A 19,629-nucleotide genomic window follows, 5' to 3' on the forward strand; every position below is an offset into this window, starting at 1 on the left:
ATGTGCATGTATGTGCAGAACTGTGCAAAAATCTTTTGCCTTCAAACAATGAAATTAAAGGTTTTCTACATTAAAAATGTTGATAGAGAGCAGTAAACAGCAAAACTAAACAAAGTCAGTTTTTTAACAGGTTTTTAGGCTAATATTTTTGTTAGTTCATAACAGAACAAGATCTGAAAGTATTGCCACTTGTCATACTGTACATACAGACATTTTTCTGTAATTTAATTTTTGTTGGTTATAAAATTATAGGCTAAATATCAAAATTACAAAATTAGTGTAAAAATTAAAGTGCCTAAGCATTTTGCATAGTATTATTCTATTGTACTCTGATGTTCACAAATCACACCCCCCACCCCATACAGGCTTCCAGCACTACCTCTACAGGTCTGATGCGCAGCTACAGTGCGGTCAGTCTATCCTTAAATGCTTTTGCATGTAGAATTATATTATATTGGTAATGTGTTAAAGGAGACGTAATTTACTAAAATGGTTTTGCTGAATAGTGGACCTCTATTTTTTTCTTAGGCCTCAATATGTGATGCTAGTCTCTATGGGCCATATGGTTCCAGAGCTGTAAGTTCCAATTTTAATGCAGTGGGAAATATTTGCCACTGAAGTAATACAGAACATTTATGTTGCATAGAGGGTTTCCGGTAAATATTGGTGTTCGACCAGTAAAAACTATTTCTGTTTAAATGAATATAGATGAATTGCTGAACGGAAAAAAAATTCACTGTTTAAATGTTTAAGCTTGTTTTTATCTGTTAGCATCTAATTCATGTAACTTCTGCTATATGTATGTGTGTATATATATATATATATATATATATATATATATATATATATATATATATATATATATATATACACGTGTGTATATACACATACCGATCAGGCATAACATGACCACCTGCCATTTTGCTGCCGAAACAGCCCTGACATGTCGAGGCATAGACTCCACTAGATCCCTGAAGGTGTGCTGTGGTATCAGGCAGCAGATCCTTCGAGTTCTGTAAGTTGCGAGGTGGGGCCTCCATGGATCGGACTTGTTTGTCCAGCACATCCCACAGATGTTTGACTGGATTAAGATCTGGAGAATTTGGAGGCCAAGTCAACACCACAAACTCATTGTTGTGCTCATCAAACCATTCCTGAACCATATTTGCTTTTTTGCATGGCACATTATCCTGCTGAAAGAGGCCACAGCCAACAGGGAATACTGTTTCCATGAAAGGGTGTACATGGTCTGCAACAATGCTTAGGTGGGTAGTACGTGTCAAAGTAACATCCTCATGGATGGCAGTATCCAAGGTTTCCTGGCAGAACATTGCCCAAAGCATGACACTGGCTTGCCAGCTTGCCTTCTTCCTATAGTGCATCCTGGATCCTGGTGCCATGTGTTCCCCAGGTAAGCGATGCACACGCACCTGGCATCAATGTGATGTAAAAGAACACATGATTCATCAGACCAGGCTGCCTTCTTCCATTGCTCTGTGGTCCAGTTCTGATGCTCACATGCCCATTGTTGTTGCTTTCGGTGGTGCACAGAGGTCAGCATGGGCAACCTGACTGGTATGTGGCTATGCAGCCCCATACACAACAAACTGCAATGCATTGTGTATTCAAACACCTTTCTATCAGAACCAGCATTAACTTCTTAATTTGAGCAACAGAAGCTCATCTGTTAGATTGGACCACACGGACCTTTACTTAATGAGTCGCTTTTGATAGATATTGACCACTGCAGACCGGGAACACCCCGGTTTTGGAGATGCTCTGATCCAGTCGTCTAACCATCATAATTTTCCCTTGTCAAACTCCCTCAAATCCTTACACTTGCCCATTTTTCCTGCTTCTAACACATCAACTTTGAGGACAAAATGTTCATGTGGTGCCTAATATAACCCACCCACTAACAGGTGCCATGATGAGGAGACAATCTGTCAGTGCTCTTAATGTTATGCCTTATGTTATGCCTTGTCGGGGTGTACTATATATATATATTTTTCCTTGCTGTAGTATTTAACATATGACTAAAAGTATACTATAAATTATACTCTCATTTTACAGCAATAAAATTTTGTTAAACTGCATTGTTCCCAGACACTGTGACTGAGACCCAAACTCCCAGCATGGAGATGAAAATTGTATTTCTAGTCTAAAATTAATTGCTTAAAATTAAGTTTGTGCCAGTACCCATGCAAAATGTCTTTGTCTACTGAAGATGACATTTATCATTTTATATGAAGCCAATTTCCTGAATATACAACATGAATGACTTTTGGTTGATTGTTGTATATCTATTACTGTCCCAATACCCCAATAATAATATCCCAACCGTCTAAAATAAGGCCCCATTTTGGAGTCAGTCTGAATGGGATGCTTGTATTTACAGACGTCTGAATGCAGCTGGTGCTCTTCTGGTGCTAGTTCTACTCGCAGTAGTCCAGTGGTAAGCACTTTGCAGCATGTACCTATACATTACAAATGTCTCTAACGTGGCAGTAAATAGGCTTTGTGTATACGTCATTAAATGATAAGGAGCTGTAGCTCAGCCAGGGTGTCTATAGGCTCCAGGGTTTTCCCAAAAATGTGGGGTCCTCAAACTTTTTTGATTATAACATTTTATAATTATTTGCATGACCTAAATCAATTACTTATTATATGGGTATTTTAAAGAGAAACGAAGAGCATGTGTTTTTCTCATAGTATACATACTGTTTTAGTTGGAATACGCACTGTTGTGGAGTCTGTGCATTAACTAAGAAATATGCTTCTACACAGTGCTGTTGTATTAAATCTTAAGGTTTGTTATAAATATTTTTGAACACTCCAAATCCATACCAGGGAACAATTCAAATGGACTGCATTTTAAAAGCATTTTTAGTTCAGTGAGTGACCCATGATAGTATGCTTTGTTTTTTTTCTTTACACTATACACAACTATACACAAAAGGTACGACGTTTATTTTTTTTCAATCTCCAAAGTCCTCGTCTGATGACGATTCTGCCAGCAGTACATCTCAGGATAACATCAAACATGGAAGGAGGGATAGTGTGGTGAGCTAACTATGACCCCAGTCCCATTTATTTGAACCCAAACAAACTTACTATGTTTTTGTTTGCATTCCTGCTCATGTAAATTTTTTTACCTTGTAGTCATCTGAACTTTCTGACATGAGTGAGACTGCTGCTGACTATTTCAGCCGTTCGAACAGGAGAGGTAGTATTATTTCTGACCTAGATGATCTGAGCATCCCAGATCTGGACATTGTAAGTTATGGCACAGTGACCTGCTGCATGTACTCATTAATGTGTGTCTAACATAAGAGTGTGTCTCAGGGCTAAACAATTTTTTTTTTTTTTGTTATTTAAATGTATGCTACAAATGTACAGTTTGGATATCATAACATATTCACTTTGTATGCATATTTCCATACGCAGAAATATATAAAGTTGATACACAATATGCCAACTGCCTAGACAATTATACCACACTTTGCCCTTGAGAATTGTTAGGTTTAACTTGTATGATGAGATTTTAAGGGAGTGTGTCTCTAGTAGAAACTGTAAAGCTTGTTCTTTGTTGCTTTTTGATTGTGTTTTGGGGAAACAGGATGTTGAGGTGCTGTAAATTTTGAAACAGCACTGTGATGCCTTTTACACAATCTGTATACAAAACCTAATCCACTTAACTCATTTGCAGGTAGGAACGACCAGCATTTAAAAAAAAATTAAATTAGGAACATTCTAATAACTTTTTTTCTTCTTATAGTTGGACGAAAAATGTGACAAGCAGTACTCAGATTCCTTCAGTCGGGTGAGTATGTGAATCGTTATGCTGTTTGGTTAAGGTAACTGTGTTTGTGCTAGTCAGTCACCAGGAACCCTGTGCCTAAAATTCAGGAGTAGGGCAAAAGCTACATTTTATGTGCATACTCCAGTTAGTGGATCCCCATGGCTTCTGTCTGAGATAAGTTACACATAGTTCCAACTATAATGTTAAGACTACTGTGATGAAGAATCCATTTTGCCCTTAATCATTTGAATTTGCTGTTTTAATGTAAATGTCAGTTCTATGCAAATATTCACCTTATCTTTAAAACTACCACCTAAATTGCTGCTCAGCTTTGTATATTCTCAAATTATTATTAGGTGGCCAGGTGCTAAAAATTCATAGGAACACTACTGATTTTTTTTTTTTTTCTGCTTATTTATCCAAGCTTATAATACTTGGAACTTTACTGTTTTTGTTTCTTTTTGTTCTTTTCCTTGCTCTTGTAATGGATTGTACAATCCAAGGCACAAATCATGATGAATGATATCAGTGCAGCTAGTATATTGTTAGCCTTCTTGTCTGCTCTCTTGACTTCAATTATCACCAATTAGTAATTCTGCAACCATAAATTGTAAGCAACATTGCCACACCACTCGGGGATAAGGTCAGGGCATATTACTGCAATGCACATTGCCTTTGCTAATTAAATACACCTCTCCACTGTTACTGACTGACAAAGGTGTACATATTTACATTGCTCCTTGAAAAACTAGTGTGGAAAAAACTGAACGCCATTCAACCTCTCCACATTATCCAGAATGCAGCTGCTTGATTTGTTTTCAACCTAAGATCTCTCACACCACCCCACTGCTGCACTCCCATTCACTGGCTGATGCTTGCCTACAAAGTCAGAGCAGAGACATTCCTTCACAGTAACATGCCCAGAATTGCACCAGCTCTCATTTACAAAAACAGCAATCTCTCTGCCTTTCCTCTTACCACTGAGCTTTGCATCTCTGTCCACCTGAATGAGCGTACAGCCGGGTACGGAATCACTGTGATCTGGGAAGTCTGTATGCAGCCAAGTTTCTGTAAAGCACATTAAACTGCTTTCCCGGTACTTCCTCTGTGTTTGAATCAGTGCACACAGTTCTTCCCTCTTATTTCCCAAGGATCTCATGTTCCCCATGGTAACAGATGGTACAGTGGGTTTAAATCTTCTCCTTTTCGCTCTCAGCCTTGCACCAGCTGTGCAACCACAGTGTCTCCTCTAGAGCTCCTCTGGGATCTCGTGCCTGTCTCCGGGACGAAGTGTTGTTGTGGAGAGTGCTAAAATCTGGTCACATGTGTACCTAAACACAGTGCCGCTATGCTGAGCCCAGCTCCCAATCACAAAAAGTAATGAGAACAGCAAAAAGACCATAAGAACAGGAAAAAAGTGTATATGAACCATGATGAGTGCTTTTTAAAACAAAAACATGCAAAGAATATACAGTGAGGGAAAAAATTATTTGATCCCCTGCTGATTTTGTATATTTGCCCACTGACAAAGAAATGATCAGTCTGTAATTTTAATGGTAGGTTTATCTGAACAGTGAGAGACAGAATAACAACAAAAAAATCCAGAAAAACACATTTCAAAAAAGTTATACATTGATTTGCATTTTATTGAGTGAAATAAGTATTTGACCCCTTTGCAAAACATGACTTAGTACTTGGTGGCAAACCCTTGTTGGCAATCATAGATGTCAGACATTTCTTGTAGTTGGCCACCAGGTTTGCACACATCTCACATCTCAAGGAATTTGGGCCCACTCCTCTTTGCAGATCCTCTCCAAGTCATTAAGGTTTTGTGGCTGACCCTTCAGCTCCCTCCACAGATTTTCTATGGGATTAAAGTCTGGAGACTGGCTAGGCCACTACAGGACCTTAATGTGCTTCTTTTTGAACCACTCCTTTGTTGCCTTGGCTGTGTGTTTTGGGTCATTGTCAGGCTGGAATATCCATCCACGACCCATTTTCAATGCCCTGGCTGAGGGAAGGAGGTTCTCACTCAAGATTTGGCGGTACATGGCTCCGTCCATCGTCCCTTTGATGCGGTGTGGTTGTCCTGTCCCCTTAGCAGAAAAACACCCCCAAAGCATAATGTTTCCACCTCCATGTTTGACAGTGGGGATGGTCTTCTTGGAGTCATAGGCAGCATTACTCCTCCTCCTCCAAACACGGCGAGTTGAGTTGATGCCAGAGAGCTGGATTTTGGTCTCATTTGACCACAACACTTTCACCCAGTTCTCCTCTGAATCATTCAGATGTTCACTGGCAAACTTCAGATGAGTCTGTACTTGTGCTTTCTTTAGCAGGGGGACCTTGCGGGCGCTACTGGATTTCAGTCTTTCACGGCGTAGTGTGTTACCAATAGTTTTCTTGGTGACTATGGTCCCAGCTGCCTTGAGATCATTGACAAAATCCTCCAGTGTAATTCTGGGCTGATTCCTCACCGTTCTCATGATCATTGAAACTCCATGAAGTGAGATCTTGCATGGAGCCCCAGACCGAGGAAGATTGACGATCCTTTTGTGTTTCTTCCATTTGGGAATAATCGCACCAACTGTTGTCACCTTCTCACCAAGATGCTTGGCGATGGTCTTGTAGCTCATTCCAGCCTTGTGTAGGTCTACAATCTTGTCCCTGACATCCATGGACAGCTCTTTGGTCTTGGCCATGATGGAGAGTTTGGAATCTGATAGATTTCTTCCTTCTGTGGACAGGTGTCTTTCATACAGTTAACGAGCTAAGATTAAGAGCACTCCCCGAGAGTGCTCCTACTGTAATCTCAGCTCATTACCTGTATAAAAGACACCTGGGAGCCAGAAATCTTGCTGATTGATAGGGGATCAAATACTTATTTCACTCATTAAAATGCAAATCAATGTATAACTTTTCTGAAATGCGCTTTTCTGGATTTTTTTTGTTGTTATTCTGCGTCTCACTGTTCAAATACACCTACCATTAAAATTACAGACTGATCATTTTCTTTGTCAGTGGGCAAATGTACAAAATCAGCAGGGGATCAAATAATTTTTTCCCTCACTGTATTAATAATAATTGAATAAAAAAGACAGAAAAAGCTGCAGCTAACCTGTAAGGGTTTTGAGTATTTTGACTACCTAAGGGAAGCAGCTGTAGTGGTGCTATTCATGATTGCACATGCAATGGTTTTTTTTTGGTAAGATTTACATTGTATAAATTATGGAACAATACATAAAATTATGCACTATTCGTTTGATTGGGGCCTCTCTCACCTGAGTAGTGGGAGATTGTCTATGGAAAAGGACATGTATCAATGACTTAAGGTTTGGTCTGCATGGTTTATTTTAGGGAAAGAAGAAGAAATCAGTGCAAAATTCGTTCCTGATTGAGTTTGTGTGCTACATATAGTTAATTCTAAAGTCAAGTCAAGAAGCTTTTATTGTCATTTCAACCACATACAGCAGACGCAGTACATAGTGAAATGAGACGTTTCTCCAGGACCTTGGTGCTATATAAACATACAACATATAATTTAAACACAAAAACACCACCACACAGCTAGGACAGAAGTTTGTCCTAGCCACATAAAGTGCAAAGTGTGCAACTAGGTGCAAACAGAGCAAAGACAACACAGTGCAAAAACAGTAGTACAAAAGAAAAAACACAAAACAGGACACACAGTGGCGAAAAAGAACATGTGCAATGAATTGAAATAAAATGCAATGATGTTCAACTTTGAGAGATTGTAAAAAAAACAGGTAACTAAAGACATATATGATTGTAATATACTCTACTCACAAAAAGTAGGGCATTTAAGTAGAAGCATGCAATGGTGATTTCCTCATCTCAAACAATTTATTGAAACAAAAGCCAACAACAGTGGTGGGTATACCAAAACAAAAAATGTCAGTGTCTCAATAATTTGTCATGTGCCCTTGACCATCAATTACAGCTTGACAACGATGAAATCAGATGAAGATGAAATTAGGCCTGTGTTGTTCATGCAGGGGCACAATGACTGGATTAATGATGTTATTCAGGCTTTTTGTTATTGGCTTGTCACAAGATGTAGGGCAGTTCTGTATTGAGTAGACACACCTGCCCAGACTGTAACACCACAACAACAGTGGCTGATGCATAGCTCTCTCCTTGAAGTCTCCAACATCTTTGGCGGCCATCATTTCTGCTCAACGCGAATCGACTTTCATCAGAGAACAGCACTGAGGCCCACTGGTACCTCGTCTAGCGTAAATGCTCCCTGGCCCGACGCCTGTGCCTGGTGGTGTGGTCAGGTACCCTTGCAGGTCGTCTAGCACGCAGACCACGCTGATGTAAACGGTTTCGAATGGTCTGACGTGACACTTGGGTGCCTCTCACCTCCCTTAAATGTGCCTGCAGTTGAGTGGCATTCATCATCGGTTCTGCAGGGCACTGTTCACAATGAAGCGGTCATCAATGTGGGATGTGGCCAAAGGATGTCCACTTCTATGCCTTTCTGTGACTCTTCCAGTCTCTCTGTATCTCTGTCGCAACCTGCTGATGACACTCTGTGACTCTCTAAGCTCAGTGGCCACTTCCCTCTGAGAACATCCTGTTTGAAGCATCGCAATGGCGAGGTACTGTTGGTCAGTTGATAGGTGTCGTCTTGGTCTCATGATGTCAAAATGTGAACAGCATGATGAAGAGGACTGTTTAAATACCAATTCTAACTGAACCAGAAAATTTAGTGGTCGATTCATTGATCAAACACCAGTTGTGAATTTTGCTGTTAAGCACCTTGTTATGCAAAAAGTACTGAAACACTGAACAGTTGGACATGTGCATTCAAAAGTGTAGAGAAGGTCAAATTAAGTTCACCTGTAAAGGTTATAGTGCATTTTAGGTGCATCCTGAAATTTCACCCGAAAGCCAAATATCCTTAACTTTTTGTGAGTAGTGTGTGTGTGTGTGTGTGTGTGTATGTGTGTATATATATATATATATATATATATATATATATATATATATATATATATATATATATATATATATATGATACACTAGTTGTGTGTATATTCTGGCCTGACAACACGTATTGTTTGCTGCTGTATATTATAAATGCATTTAATGTTGTGTGTTGTAGCCATCTTCTCGATGTGCCACTCCAGGCCTTACTGCTGCCACATTGGCCACTCTTGGTGGTACTTCATCCAGACGAGGCAGTGGGGAGATGTCCATTGTCATTGAACCGGATGCCTCTCTCAGCGAACTGAGGGTAAGGCATTTAATTCTCTTTATTATTGACCATTTCAAAAGTATGTGTTGCCTGGAAAATTACAAGTGACCAACACTGTTTTTAAGTCTCTGCTGCTGAGTAAAGAAGGTTTATTGTTCATGAACATGTGGTTGAATATAGGAAATATGTAGAATAGGTAGGATTTATATTGAATTCAATTAAATTTTAATTGTATAGTTCTTTTAACAATGGATGTTGTCACAAAGCATAAATATATAAATTCAAAATATAGATTTATCACTTCAGCCCTATGAGCAATGGTGACGAGGAAAAACTCCCTGAAATGAGTTAAGAAAGAATCCTTGAGTGGAATCAGACTCAACAGGGGTGACAATAGATAGTCATCTTCTTTCGGCTTTTCCCTTCAGGGGTCACCACAGCTAATCATCTCTCTCCACCTATCCCTATCTTCTGCATCCTCAACACTTGCACCCACTAGCTTCATATCCTCATTTATTACATCCATATACCTCCTCTTTGGCCTTCCTCTTTTCCTCCTGCCAGGCAGCTCCATGTCCAACATTCTCCTACCAATATACTCACTCTCCCTCCTCTGAACATGTCCAAACCATCTTAATCTGGCCTCCCTAACTTTGTCCCCCAAACGTCCAACATGAGCTGTCCCTCTAATGTACTCATTCCTAATCCTGTCCAACCGTGTCACTCCCAAAGAGAACCTCAACATCTTCTGCTCTGCTACCTCCAGCTCTGACTCCTGTCTCTTCCTCAGTAACACTGTCTCAAACCATACAGCATGGCTGGTCTCACCACTGTCTTGTATACCTTCCCTTTGATTCTCGCTGATATTTTTCTATCACACAGAACTCCCAACACCTTTCTCCACCCATTCCAACCTGCCTGACCTCGCTTCTTTACCTCTTTATGGCGGTCGTTGTTAACCCGGCCCTCGACCAATCGGTATGAAATTCAAAGTACTGACGGTTTGCCTGATTAAATTTGGCAATGTTTTATGCAGATGCCCTTCCTGACACAACCCTCTCTATTTATCCGGACTTGGGACCGGCACAGAAGTCACTGGACTGTGACCCCCATGGCTAGATTGGCTGACAATAGATAGTATGGTTATAAAATCATTTCTCTTCAATACTTGCACTATATGGTTGAAAAGTGCAGTTGCATAACCAGGAGGTTCATTCTAGTTGTAGCATGACATTTATCTTCTTGAATTTATCAACTGTTTCCTGATGGAGACTTGAGTGCAAATTCACTATTTACAGCAATCCCATGTATCCTTAAGCTGTCCATGTGGGGCCATCCTCAGCAGCAGCGAGCGGTCTCCGAGTGATGAGAACTGAAAGTAGGGCATCAGGATGGATCAGGCAGGTTTGGAGAACAAAAGGGGTTAGAATTGTTACTTTTGTATGTCACGCTGGATAAGAGTCTGCCAAAATGCCAGAAATGTGAATGTGAGTGGATTGGAGAGGTAACAATTTCCACTCCGCACTCAAAGCATTAAATAATCACTCCACTCCGGCTCCACTCTGGGTTGACCATTTCCCTGCTTTTCGCTCCCTCCCTCCTCACTCTGTGTTTACTTCATGGGAAACATTTGTGGATTTTAATCCACTCCACTGTAAATTTTTATTTTTTAAATATCGCAAACCTCTTTGTGGAAGATGAATTCAGTGTTGGATAATACTTTATTGTAACAGTAATATTAGCCCAAGTCAAAAAATTATTGTTTAGATTACATTTGGAAATAAAATGCTGGATGAGGATAAATTAAGTAAATTACCAAACAAAAAGCATTTCATTAAATAAAATAAATAAATGATCAAAAACTAAACATTAATGTAAATAAATTGCCAAATAAAAAAAAAAAATTGTTCATTTTAGGTATTGTGAGGTATTCGACTTCTCTCTTTACGTCAAGTGCTGCAGATGAATGTGTGACAGTTCTCAATCTGTTTGCCTTGAACTTACAAGAACAACAAAATTATTTGTTAATTGTTAATCTGAATGTTAGGACTGGATCAAGAGTGTATTATTTTACAACATGAATTTTTTTGCACCAATGTCAGATCTTTATATACGACTCTGTGGGTACTATATGGATCGTTTTAAAAATAAGGACCAGTCATCCTTATTTTAAGCTCATTATCATCTTTGGAATTTCATTTGTATTTTACTTTTTGCTAAGTTTATTTAGAAATACATGACCTTTTTTACGTTTTTACACATAATTACAAGCACTAGGACCTGTTAAACCCTTTATTTATTTATTTATTTAGAAAAGTCACACTATATTGTCACCATTATTACATGCGTTAAATATTTACATTTTTTAAATCATATGCAATCTGCTTTCTGTTCGACTAGTGGTATTAAGCAACATGAGTTTTATCTGTTATCAGTGTAACTGACTCACAGCAGCTGAGACCACATCCTAACTCAATTAGGATTATTGTGGCATTTTGCAATTACTTTAAAAAATATTGTGTTTAAATCATGTTCTGTTTTCAGTGAAGTTTTGTTGTTTGCACTGACATTATCATTAAAACACACAATCACAAAGTCAGTATCTATTATCAGGTGAATCAGAACAGGTGATTAATGACATCTCTGTTTTTTGCTCTGTAAGGGAAAACTTCTTAAACACTTATGCAGTGCAAAATACTTTGTGACTGCCCAAGTGATTATATGATACAATTTAAAACCTTTTTTGCTCAATTGAAGCACTACCTGTCTGTCTCTGTCCCGAGAAAGTAGTCATGTGTCATAGTCTTTCTTCAATACTTCTGCTTTTCACCAATATTCATTTCAGTCCTTCCTCCTCAACAGGACATCTATGATCTTAAGGACCAGATTCAGGATGTAGAGGGGCGATATATGCAGGGTCTTAAAGAGCTAAAGGTAGAGGGGCTTGTGTATAGTGCATGCCATATCTTTCTGTTCTATGTCTCTTTGGCTGCGTGCTTTTACTCACATCCAAACCTCACTGATTTTGATTTTGTGTGGAAGCATGAGCATTACATGAAATGTCTAATTCTGACTGATTTTTTTTTTTTTTTTTTAAACATTTTAGCCTTTATGCTAAATTGTGTTAAGGTAAGTTTTAAGACATGAATGCTGATGAGTGAAGATATGATGGAGTATGACAAAGAATGTTTACATTTCTGTCCTTGCTATAGGAAGGATTACCTCAGAAATTGTTTGAAGACTTGTCATCTTTTTTGTTATATAGATCTCATTCTGAGATTTTACATTGTGCAAAATAAAAGCTGGCCTTAAAATATTAGCTAATTATTCTTTTGTTATATGTATGACTAGTGTTCAACTGTTAATCCAGTGCAATATCACAACAGATGAAACTAAATAATGTTTTTAAAATATTAAACAGAATATATCCTCATGCCATTCTCAACAATATAGTTACTTTAAGACGTGAGTAATATTAATTAAATTCAAGTTATAACAATTTAGCCTAGAACAAAAGGAAAATAAATGAAAAATGTTAATAACAGTGGATAAAATGTCTACACCCCTGTTTTTGTTGTGTAAAAAAATGAAATGTAAATGAAAGATAAATCATGTCAGAACATTTTATACCTTTCTTATCTATATCTATATTTTAAAGTGAAAAACAAATAGAATAATTTTAGCCAAGTCAAGAAGCTTTTATTGTCATTTCAACCAAATTTAGTGAAATTAAACAATATTCCTCCAGAACCATGATGGAATATTAATATATAATATATATATATATAATATACAGTTGTGCTTAAAGGTTTCATTACCCTGAAAGATATTGTTAAACTTTGCAAATTGGAAAGTATGAATGATAATGCAAAAGATTTTTTTCTTATTTAAGGATAGTTGTCACATGAAATCATTAATTATCACAAAGTTTAAAAAACTTTTTAAAACCTAATGCTAACTGCAATCACCCAAACAAACCTGATCAAAAGTTTACATATGCTTACACATAAATGGCTATTAAAGGGATGTTTTCACACCTGTGACTCATTCTAATTGTACTGTGCATAAATAGTCAGTTTCTCAGCTCATGTGGTGATGCACTGACTTGGCTGGATACTGCACCATGGGGAAGACAAAAGAACTGCCAATGGACCCGAGTAATAAGGTAGTTGAACTTAATAAAGCAGACAAAGGATATAAAAAGATCTCAACACTTGAAAATGCCAGTCAGTACTGTTCAAACTCTGATAAAGAGGTGGAAAATAAGAGGTTCTGTTGATACTAAGCCATGGTCTGGTAGACCAAGAAAGATTTCACCCACTACTGCCAGAAGAATTGATCGGGACACAAAGAAAAACCCACAAACAACTTTGAGAGAAATGCAGGCTGCTCTGGAAAAAAGTTGTGCTGTTGTTTCAAGGAGCACAATAAAGAGGTACTTGAACACAACTGGCTTTCTTGCTTGGTGATGGAACTGGTGCTATGACCAGATGGTTGACTGGTACCCACAAAGAATGCTAAAATAATAACAGTTAAAGGCGACTTATCTAAGCATTACTTTAAGGGGTGTGCACACTTGTGCAGGCAGGTTATTGTAAAAAAAAAAGAAAAAAAAAATTAAATTTTTTCTCTGAAATGATTCTTATTGTTTTTCTCTCCAATGTATAGGTTGCAGTTGCACAATAAAGGTGGAAAAGGTTCAGGCATGATTTATCTTGGCTTAATTTTTTACATCACAAAAACCTGCCATTATAACAGGGGTGTATAGACTTTTTATATTCACTGTATTTCCACTGTTCATATATTCTCTCTCTCTCTCTCAATGGGTTTACCCTAAATATCTTAAGAACAAATAGATTAATTGAATAAAATAATGCCTTTCTGCAAAGGTATAATGAAAGGAAAACAAGGTTATAAGTGAACATTCACTTCATCCTATGTTAGCACCTAGCAATTATAGTGTTTTTAGTTGTATTTTGAAGGAAATATTATATTCTCTGTAGGAATCACTATCTGAAGTGGAAGAGAAGTATAAGAAGGCCATGGTGTCTAACGCACAACTTGACAACGACAAGGCAAACCTAATCTACCAGGTGGACACTCTCAAGGATGTCATTGAGGAAATGGAAGAGCAGATGTCAGAGCTGATCAGGGAAACAGATGAGAGGTCAAAGGTATATATTTTTATACATACATGGCTTGAAACCTTTGCACATTTTTTTTTATTATGTATTAGCGTGAGCAGTAGGAGGTGTTGTCATGTCATGTAATGTAATGTAACAAAATAATGAACTGTATATTAACCATGTACTCTCTAGTGGACTGCTTGAATCTTCATTACCCATACTGTAGAACTTCTGATTAAATTGTTAAAATTGATGTTTAGAAAAATTGTTATGAAGATATTTGTGTTTACTTCACGTATAAAATTTAAAAAAAAAAATCTTGATCCTTAGGAATTAGAGAGGCAGAAGCATACATGTTCAGTCCTCCTGCATAAACAGGAGGAGCTTAAAGAGGGAATCCGTCAACGAGATGAACTTATTGAGGTGAGGTTTCTTTGGTTTTTTTGATTTTCTTTAAACTCACACTAGTAGAATACATTTAATCACACTTGGTATAAATGTTCTAAGTTTTTATTTTACAAAATCACAAGTAAGAGCTAAGGTCCACATGCAGGGCTTTTTTGTTTTGCAATTCTCAGTCTTGCCCCTTCCATTTCATGGCTCTCCATTTGAACACTATTTTTCTAGGCAAATCAGAACTTTCAGTTCAAGTTAGATACACTTACGAGGGAGGTGTTTGACCTACAAGAAACTGTTAACTGGAAGGACAAAAAGATTGCGGTATGAAGATATGAACAACATTAGGACTTATATATGCATGTTTTAATGGATTTTCAATACAGTATTTGGTTGGCTGCTTGTTTGTTTTGCTGCTGACTATAACAAGAATACCTGAAAACCTGCTTGTTTATGAAGTCATCCAATCAATTATGCAGCAGCATAATGCACAAAATCATGCAGATACAGGCCAAGAGCTTCAGTTAAGGTTCACATCAAACGTCAGAATGGGGGAAATGTGGCTTTAACAGCGGGATGTTGTTGGTACCAGATGGGCTGGTTTGAATATTTCAGAAACTTCCAATCTCTTGTGATTTTCACAAGAATTGGCACCACAGAGTTTTCACAGAATGGTGCGAAAAACAAAACATCATGTGCCGGTGAGAGAGGTCATAGGAGAATGAGCAAAAAAAATGTTTAGAATGCACCACAAATTAAGCTTTGAGGTGAATGGGCTAGAACTGCATCAGGCTCCATTTCTTTAATTCAGGAACAACAATCTGAGGAGATCTACAGTTTCTGAAATCAAACCAAACCAGCCCATCTAGTAATAATATACATAGCACAGTGAAAGTCAGATGTAAGATATCACATATTTCTTTCTGTGTTTGATGTGAACATTGCATCTCTCTATCCCTGAACATAGGGATAAATTCCTAAATTTAAAATCTATATCCTGAATTTGTCTAATATTCACTCATCGTCCACTTTATTAGGAACACCTGTACACCTAAATATTCTTTGAAGCCTTTGTTCTGTAACTGCATGAAACTGCATGATTTTATGCATTGCTGCCAAATAATTAGAATAGAATAGAAGCCTCTATTTGTCACATATACATTACAGCACAGTAAAGTTTTTCTTTGCATATCCCAGCTATGAAAGTTTGGTTCAGAGCACTGGGTCAGCCATGATGCATCACCCCTGGAGCAGTGAGGGTTAAGGGCCTTGCTCAAGGGCCCTAAAGTGGCAGCTTGGCAGTGCTGCAGCTTGAACCCCGATCAACAACCCAGAGCCTTAACCACTTGAGCCACCACTGCACAATTAGATTACTGGATAAATTTATGGGTTTTCCTAATAAATTGGACAAGCACGTATATACACTACAAAAAGATTGAATAGAACATCACACTTTGGATGTTGATCAGACTATTCAACCAGAAAATCTTATTTTGATATACATGTAATTCGTTCCAAACAGAATTAATGTGACAATGGTCAGTTGTTGAAATGGCTGATCCAACTTGCATTAATTTTATCAGGGCAACTTATAATGTAAGTTAGTAGTGTGTATTCCCCCCATATGCCTGCATGCACTCTTGACAATGTCTGGGCATGCTTCTGTTTTGATGGCAGATAGTGTCCTGATGGATCTGCTCCTAGATCTGGATCAGGGAATCAGTAAACAGTCCTGGACAGTCTGTGGTGCGTTTTTGGTGGCTTCATGTGCTCTGATACATAATGTTCCAGAGGTTATTAATTGGATTCATGTCTGTGGAGCTTGAGGGCCAGTCAGTGGTGTCAATGCCTTCGTCATCCAGAAACTGCCCAAACTCATATGGCCAGAGTGTATAGGCATTGTCATGCACCAAGAGGAACACAGGGCTCACTAGTAAGGGTATTGTTAGCTAGCGCACATGTAGGTCTTCAAGTAGAGCTCTGAGGTCTGTGTGACCATTAAAGGATATTCCTCCTGTTAGATTTGGCTAAGCAGTGGTTTGGGTGGCTCGCCAAAGTATTAGATTTCTCTAATACATAAAATAAGTAAGCTTGACCAGAGTTCTTGTGGGGAGAAGAATTTATTGAAGGTAGCAGTGTAGCAGGTCTTCGATAGCGATATTAGCTGGTCGGTCTTCAAAGTATCTTAACCCAAAGATCTGTCTGTGAGACAGATCTTTATACAAGAATACAGAACTGTAAGGACCTCTTGTGGAGGGTCCTCAATACACAAAACTGAATGTCCTTTGTGTGTGTGTCTTCTGGCCTACACCCATCTCCTGTATGGGCCATCTTGATGAAATCCCCACAGACACAGCTGATTGTGATCTGTCACAATCACAAATGATCAGTCTGTAATTTTAATGGTAGGTTTATCTGAACAGCGAGACAGAATAACAACAAAAAAATCCAGAAAAACAATATTTCAAAAAAGTTATACAAAAAAGTTAATGATTTGCATTTTATTGAGTGAAATAAGTATTTGACCCCTTTGCAAAACATGACTTGGTACTTGGTGGCAAGCCCTTGTTGGCAATCACAGACGTCAGACATTTCTTGTAGTTGGCCACCAGGTTTGCACACATCTCACATCTCAAGGAATTTGGGCCCACTCCTCTTTGCAGATCCTCTCCAAGTCATTAAGGTTTTATGGCTGACCCTTCAACTCCCTCCACAGATTTTCTATGGGATTAAAGTCTGGAGACTGGCTAGGCCACTACAGGACCTTAATGTGCTTCTTTTTGAACCACTCCTTTGTTGCCTTGGCCGTGTGTTTTGGGTCATTGTCAGGCTGGAATATCCATCCACGACCCATTTTCAATGCCCTGGCTGAGGGAAGGAGGTTCTCACTCAAGATTTGGCGGTACATGGCTCCGTCCATCGTCCCTTTGATGCGGTGTGGTTGTCCTGTCACCTGGGGATGGTGTACTTGGGGTCATAGGCAGCATTCCTCCTCCTCCAAACACGGCGAGTTGAGTTGATGCCAAAGAGCTGGATTTTGGTCTCATTTGACCACAACATTTTCACCCAGTTCTCCTCTAAATCATTCAGATGTTCACTGGCAAACTTCAGATGAGTCTGTACATGTGCTTTCTTTAGCAGGGGGACCTTGCAGGCGCTACTGGATTTCAGTCTTTCACGGCGTAGTGTGTTACCAATAGTTTTCTTGGTGACTATGGTCCCAGCTGCCTTGAGATCATTGACAAAATCCTCCAGTGTAATTCTGGGCTGATTCCTCACCGTTCTCATGATCATTGAAACTCCATGAGGTGAGATCTTGCATGGAGCCCCAGACAGAGGAAGATTGACAGTCCTTTTGTGTTTCTTCCATTTGGGAATAATCGCACCAACTGTTGTCACCTTCTCACCAAGATGCTTGGCGATGGTCTTGTAGCAAATTCCAGCCTTGTGTAGGTCTACAATCTTGTCCCTGACATCCATGGACAGCTCTTTGGTCTTGGCCATGATGGAGAGTTTGAAATCTGATTGATTGCTTCCTTCTGTGGACAGGTGTCTTTCATACAGTTAACGAGCTGAGATTAAGAGCACTCCCCGAGAGTGCTCCTACTGTAATCTCAGCTCATTACCTGTATAAAAGACACCTGGGAGCCAGAAATCTTTCTGATTGATAGGGGATCAAATACTTATTTCACTCATTGAAATGCAAATCAATGTATAACTTTTCTGAAATGCGTTTTTCTGGATTTTTTTGTTGTTATTCTGCCTCTCACTGTTCAAGTACACCTACCATTAAAATTACAGACTGATCATTTCTTTGTCAGTGGGCAAACGTACAAAATCAGCAGGGGATCAAATAATTTTTTCCCTCACTGTACATGCATGAGGTAATTTTAGCCCAATTAACTTCTGGAGGTTTCAGTTCAAACAAAAAGGTTTTTACAGCTTCCTATCCTGCCTCAGTGTGTTCTTGTGAGCCACCTACTCTGGTTTCACCATTTTCCATTAATCTTTTTTGATCACTGTCCGTTAGGTTGACATTAAGTATCTTTACTCCATCTAGTGGGTGCAAGGTATAGATTTTCTGCAAGTGGTGAAGAACTTGCCAGACTTTTCGTGGTTGTTTGTACACAACTGGCAATTCCTTTGACCACTTGCCCACTTGCTCTGGTGAAGCTGGCTGGTACGTTTTACGGGGAACATATTTCTTAACTGTTTTTTTTACAATGCGGGTTCGTCTCTCACCTCCTTCCTCATATTCCTTCTCATTGTCCACTTCAATTTTAGTCCTTCTGTTTTTTAATATCCTGCAAGTTCCATGGTCCATTTTCTGAATGGTTAATGCCGTATTTTTAGACATTTTCATGGCATTTCCCTAATCCCAGCCTTTGGTTCAGGTATTCATACAGATTGTCCATTTTCTGTGGTTAGCCTCCGTGCAGGGCCATTATCTTTGATTTGCATAGACTTAGCCATTGCAGTACAACAGATGTGCTCTGAGAGGCAGAACAAAAGGTGGTAAAGTGTTAAGCAGATTTAAGTCAGCAGTCTATGTAGGCTACCTCAGTTACATAGACAAATGATTAGTTTGATAACAAAGTTTAGTTTACAATATTACATTTAACAAAACATTCAGATTCAGAAAGCTTCAAATTTTGTCCCTTAGACAATTTACTTTAGATCTTTCCATATATTTCCACAGAAGGCAAACAATCTTAGTTTCAGCACTTTGTGTTGTATTCTTCTAACCCTGTTAGAATATTTACTTCAAAAACTAAATTAGTGGCTACTGAATTAGCACCTAGTCAAGAATTCACAATTCTTGCAGCAACATCAGTCCTAATACTTTCTATGGCTTATACAGTCTCTGGAGGAATGGACTAAATTGTTTTTACACAATTCTTACAGACAAAAAGAGAAAGGACTAAGCCTCTGCTTCTACAATCTCTTTATGAACAGACTTAATTGTATTTAACAATTTCTACAGACTCCAGAGAACAGGACTAAGCATAAATGTACATATATATGGCTCCTACAGTTCTAGACAAATCTTTAACTCCCCAGACCATCCACTGACGCACCAC

The 19,629-nt window shown here is 38.6% G+C and overlaps 1 protein-coding gene across 22 annotated transcripts in view; it reads left to right on the forward strand.

The window, feature by feature from the left end:
* The window catches only part of lrrfip2 (leucine rich repeat (in FLII) interacting protein 2), a 60,352-nt gene that overhangs the window by 27,154 nt on the left and 13,569 nt on the right, over positions 1-19,629 (forward strand). For 7 of the 22 annotated variants that reach the window (XM_058385288.1, XM_058385292.1, XM_058385290.1 and 4 more), the window contains 11 exons: positions 366-410; positions 529-576; positions 2,399-2,455; positions 2,992-3,063; positions 3,163-3,276; positions 3,779-3,823; positions 8,934-9,065; positions 11,889-11,960; positions 14,030-14,200; positions 14,483-14,575; positions 14,780-14,872. In XM_058385288.1, the coding sequence (XP_058241271.1) occupies positions 366-410; positions 529-576; positions 2,399-2,455; positions 2,992-3,063; positions 3,163-3,276; positions 3,779-3,823; positions 8,934-9,065; positions 11,889-11,960; positions 14,030-14,200; positions 14,483-14,575; positions 14,780-14,872 (942 nt within the window). The remainder of the gene's footprint in view (positions 1-365; positions 411-528; positions 577-2,398; positions 2,456-2,991; positions 3,064-3,162; positions 3,277-3,778; positions 3,824-8,933; positions 9,066-11,888; positions 11,961-14,029; positions 14,201-14,482; positions 14,576-14,779; positions 14,873-19,629) is intronic. The other 15 variants (XM_058385315.1, XM_058385316.1, XM_058385322.1 and 12 more) reach the window with 9 other exon arrangements.

Source organism: Hemibagrus wyckioides, linkage group LG03 (assembly GCF_019097595.1).
Source record: "Hemibagrus wyckioides isolate EC202008001 linkage group LG03, SWU_Hwy_1.0, whole genome shotgun sequence".
Taxonomy (NCBI): Eukaryota; Metazoa; Chordata; class Actinopteri; order Siluriformes; family Bagridae; genus Hemibagrus; species Hemibagrus wyckioides.